This window comes from Cebus imitator, unplaced genomic scaffold (assembly GCF_001604975.1).
Source record: "Cebus imitator isolate Cc_AM_T3 unplaced genomic scaffold, Cebus_imitator-1.0 Scaffold212, whole genome shotgun sequence".
In the NCBI taxonomy this organism is placed as follows: Eukaryota; Metazoa; Chordata; class Mammalia; order Primates; family Cebidae; genus Cebus; species Cebus imitator.
The window spans coordinates 1,513,669-1,518,844 of NW_016107527.1; the positions used below are offsets into that span (position 1 = coordinate 1,513,669).

Consider the following 5,176-nt stretch of genomic DNA (forward strand, 5'->3'; position numbering starts at 1 on the left):
AATAACTTCTCAAACTTGAGATTACTGATTTCAATTACTGATTTTAAGTAATTTAGATTGCATATTTCCAGTGTGAACATGTTTACATATATACTAAACAAAAGGCCATTGTATGGCAAGTTAACTGTGTGGAACAAAATTCAATTTTTCCACTTTCAATTTCCACTGAAAAAAGATGTTATCCTCTACAATTAAATTACCAGCAAATCCTTATATTATATGGGGTAGCGGAGTAACCTGCACTACAGCCTTATCAATGTTCACTTAGGTTCTTAGAATTTATCTGAAATAAAAGTCTGAAAATGAGGAATAGAGACAGTCAGCATTTCAACTTTTGAGAATAAAAGTTCAAACATACCTTTTGTTGAATTCCAGCTTAAGTGATTTTTATGTAAATCTTGCAGGTGATGAAAAGCAAAAAGCAACCAATCTCTCTGTAGTGTTTAGCCTGTTCTTTAATACTATGGGTCACCTGCCCCCAGAAATTCCTAATTGAACAAGGAATCCATGGGGCAAAGTAATTGTTTTTCAAAGGTGGGTCAGAACGGAACATTTATATCTTCACTCCAACAGGCAAGCATGAAATGTAATCCTTGAGTATCACATTTTTGGTAGATGCTACCGTGGTCTCTTATCCTTATTTCATGGGATCATTAGCCTGTGAATGTGTCCATGTTTTGACTTTAGAAATTTTTTAAACATGTTATTCCTGTGTTTCCTCTAACACCTCAATATGTATATACATAACATCTTCATTTCTCATCAAATGTTGTTTCAGCACAACCAGTGTGCAACTGATTTTCAGAGTTCACAGAACCTATCTTCTAAGAAAAAATACTTTTAGCTGAACCTCTACAATCATGACAAGAGATTGATTAAAATGCCAAGATAAGAAACAATTTATTATAGAGAGAAGAAAAATTTCTCATCCAAAATATAGAAATCTGTACAACTTTGCCACAATCAATATACATGAACTGTACAAATTTACACCAGTTCATAATTTACCAAATAAAAGATGACTAACAAAGTTCACAAAATAGATGGTGGTTTGTGGAAAAGACTTTTACCCAATTAAGTACAAGGAAAATTACAAACCAGACCTCCACTTTCTAAAAATAAGAAGTTTACTCAGTCTTAGAAAACTACAAGCTAGCAAATGTACAGAGAGCTGGCTGGTGCTAACACCACAGTTGAGACAGTGTCTTTTTAAGGGTCTTTTTAAAAGCCTGTTGCCATGGCAGATTCTGGTCACTTGCTACTTTCAAGGCCAAAAACACAATACAAGGTCTGACCATTTCCCCAGGTCATGCTTACTAGTTTGTCTTTATGTACATTTATACATATTTAAGTGCTAGGTAAAAGTCTTGTAAAATTTCCAGTACTATCATGTTTGAAACGTTTAGCTTTCCTATTGAGCTGCCAAAAAGGTTAACAATAACAATTTTCAAGTGTAATAGTGCAAATTCCTCTGCGAGACTTACTGCAGAGAAAGATTCTTTGAAATACAGATTTTCTTTAAAGGGATTGATGTAAAAATTTAGGTATGTCTGCAAGAAACTGAAACCATCCTAGGACTTCCCTCCCTAGCAAATAAAGTGATCATTTACTTGGACTCACAGGCTATTAAAATTAATCATTGAAAGGTACTGTCCAAACTATGGCACTGTCACTTAAAAAAATTTTTTTACCACTCTATCTTGTGCCAGATCTTCACAGCTGTGACACGGTTTAAATTCCATAATCCATCCCCAAGAGGAGCCCACCCAAAGCAAAAATCAAATTTATCCATCATTATAAGATGATCCATCCATAGACTATATCTTAACCTGATACAGTCATCATATTGTAGTTTTTGGAAGGGCTCGTTCTGCCCAAGAGAAGTTCCTCCTTACAGCTGATTCTGCTGTCTACCACTTGCACGTTGGTGCTGTTTTGAGTGCTACCTCCTGCTGGTGAGGCTTCATACAGCACACAGATGGAGCCATCCTCTCCAATTCTGTAGGACACTTCGTAAGGGTCAACCCAGAGTGTGAGTTCACTTGGGAGAAGCCTGAACAGCTCCTGACTGCTCAGTCCAATCCGCTGTGCTGCCTGTCCAATCAGAGGATCCATTTTATGGTTGATGCGAATACAACGGTAACCCGATCCCTTGCATGGCTTTTCTGGGAACCAGTGATGTTTATAATGTTCTAGAGAAGAAAAGAAGAACACAGAAACAATGCTTAGGATCGTTAGACAGCTCCTGCTGTTGTTTCCTCCTACCGCAGGCTCCTTTGAAGCGTGAAAATGAAAACTATCAACTTTTAAAAACGTCCAGGATTGCATCCGTTGTTGTGTATGTGCGGGGACGGGGAAGGGACGGGCAGGGTTTTGGAAATAACACAGTAGTACGGGACAAAACAATCTCCAGGAACCAACCGGTTGAGCCGCCAAAACAGGAATCAGGCGCGCAGCTCCGCCAGCCGGGAAGCCGGTGGCACCTACGGCCAGGCGGGAACCTGTTTACTTTCTCCACCCCATCCCAGCCGCACACAATGGAGTTGATGGCTTTGGGGATGAGAAGAGCCACCGAACTGTTAACCCCGAAGGGAAGAAAAACAAGCAATCCTAAACCACGCTCTGGGCAGGGCTGTAATTGTGCCAGTGACAAATCCGATGATTAATGGGCAGGGGCAGGAGGCGCGGGGAGACCGCACGTCCGTCCCGAGCTGGCTCCGGGGCAGCGGCGAGGCTTCCTACCCCGGGTCTGGGCCGCCGACCACGCAACGGTTGGAGGGAGCTGGGGGAAGTGGGCGTCGAACCCACCCCAGCCCCGCGGCTCCTTTGTCCCCAAATCGGCGGACGGCCCTCGGACCGCAGCTCCCGCCTCAGTGGGCTTAAGTTTCTTTGTTGTGCGTGTTTTCTTCTCCCCTCCGTTCTGCCAGCTGGGGGGAGGGGGCGCCATCCGTCCAGACCCTAAAGCCTCGCTGGGAGCCGCCGTTAGCAGCCGCCCAGCGAGACCACACCGGTCCCGCCGCGGAGCTCGAGCGCGACCGGTCCCGGGGCGCTGCCGAGGCTTCCGCGGCCCCGACGGCCGGACTCTGACACAAGGATGTGGAGCCCGCGTCCCCCCGACGCCCTCGCCCGGCTCACCTGCCAGCAGCTCCTGCAGGCTCTGGCTGAAGGTCTGCAGCTGTCGCTCGCTCGTGAGCCCCTTGGTGCGGAGGAACTTGGAGATGAAGGACACGGCGGCAGCAATCTCGCCTATCATGGTGGCAGCCCGGGTGTAGAAGGGATGCATGGGGGCGGCGGGAGGGGGCGGCCCGGGGCGGCCGGGGCTCGGCGGCGCGGCCCCGACGGCGGAGCGGCCACCCCGGGCTTCCTCACCGGGAGGAAGGCTGAGAGGAAGAGAGGGCGTGAGGAGCGGACGGCTTTTTTTTTTCTTTCTTTAGACTAAAAAAGTTATTTTCGAGACAGGAGGCGGCAGGAGAGAAGAGGAGACGAGCGATGGCGGCCTGGTCACATCGCTCGGACCTCCCCAGCCGCCTCCGCCTCCAGCTCCGCAGCATCCGAGAATCCCAACAGCTGCATTTCCAGCTCCGAGGGGCGAAGAGATGCGACGGCCGTGCAGCACCCTTTATAGAGCCGCGAAAAGGAAGTGGCGTAGCTGGAGCGTGACGGCCGACTCCAGCCAATCCGAAGATCGCACCATTGTGACGCAAGCAGGTTCGGAGCCGAAAGGGGCGGGAAAACGGTCCAGGAGGCGGGTCCAGAGACAGGGAAGAGAGGGAGGAGCTGACGTAATCCGCTTGTAAACAAATAAACCCAGAGTGGCGGCTGGAGAGCCAGTTGCTGGGCCGAGGGACTGAGGGAACCGGGGGTGCGCGTGTGAAAGCTCCGCCCCCAGCCCTAGGTCCGCCTTCCCTCTTCAGCAGGTCCAGGCTGTGCGCCAGTGCATCCTTCAGCAAGAGTGCGCTACCCGGACCCGCTTGCCCTGGAGGGTTATTGCTGGGTAGAAAAGAACTACCTGGCGCAGGCAGTGCCTTCACGCGCTGCCCTCCTCAGATTGGGCTGCATGTGCCCACTGCGTGTTTACATCTCGTTCCCGCTCCGGGTTTCGGTGACTGGCTCCTCGAGCCAGAGGCGCGTGTGGTGCGGCGCGATAGGGGCGCCCGCGCTGTGGGCGCAGGCGGTGCGCTGCGCGAGTGCGGAAAAAGTGAAGGGAATGGTCTCACTGGGCGTTCTGCCCGAGAACAGAACTGCACCCTCGGGGAGCCAGGGTCCCCTCGAAGACGAGCTGTCTACGCCGCGGAGCCGTTTCTGCTCCACCCAAGGGGAGGAGTTTGTAAAAGTTTAATTGCAAAATAAGTGGGTTAGTAAGGCCATTTCTGGTTGCTGTTTCAGTAACTTCAGTAGTCGGCGGAGAGAACAGTGGAAACCTTACTGGATGCGGACAGGAGAGCCAGTTACTGAAGACAACGCAGATCCTGTAAATCGTGGTCTGTAAAAAACAAACTACAGTGTATTTTAAAACTTGGGTACACAAAACCAGAGATTTTCTTTTTTTTTCTAGTCCAAATGCCGTCCTAGCCTTAGAGTCCTACTCGTTATTAAAAATAAGAGAAATTAAAAAATTGAGGCTTCTGAAAGTAAGCTTGTTTGAAACCCTACCAAAAAGAAAAAAAAAAAAAACTTTAGAAAACAGTGTAGCAGGAAGGCAGGAGCCTGCTAAAACGATTAGGACTAAGACAGGGTTAACCTGAACTCCCATTAAGGAGAAGAGGGAAAAGAAAAAAACAAAAAGATGAAGAGAGGCAGGCAGATGGAGAAAGCAAACAGGAGGCAGAAGTTGAACTCTACCAGATGGAAATAAATATCCCCAGCTTAGTTGGTCATCAATATTGCAAAACACACCACTTTGAGTTTGTTTTTTTTAAATACTGAGCTAAGGATGTAGAAATAAAGCAAAAGTATGACATTATAAAACAGGAGAAAACGTTTTATTGTTGAAAAATATGAAAAACTCGATTAAGAAATAACTTATACATTATTTTTTCTTCATTAGTGTACCTAAGTAGTTACATGTGAAATAAAGATAGTGGGTTTTTTTTTCTTAAACTTTTCAGATAGAACTGTGCTTAAAAATAATAATTTCAGTGGAGGCATGAAACCTCTTTTACTACTCAAAGAGAAG

General features: G+C 47.1%; 1 protein-coding gene across 1 annotated transcript; it reads right to left on the bottom strand.

The window, feature by feature from the left end:
- Positions 1-875: 875 nt before the first annotated feature.
- Positions 876-4,187, bottom strand: BTG1 (BTG anti-proliferation factor 1). Its single transcript, XM_017548611.2, has 2 exons — positions 3,136-4,187; positions 876-2,192 (listed from the first exon to the last, which is right to left on the bottom strand). Exons 1-2 carry the CDS (start codon positions 3,281-3,283, stop codon positions 1,825-1,827), a joined length of 516 nt encoding a protein of 171 aa, XP_017404100.1. The 5' UTR covers positions 3,284-4,187; the 3' UTR covers positions 876-1,824.
- Positions 4,188-5,176: the final 989 nt, after the last annotated feature.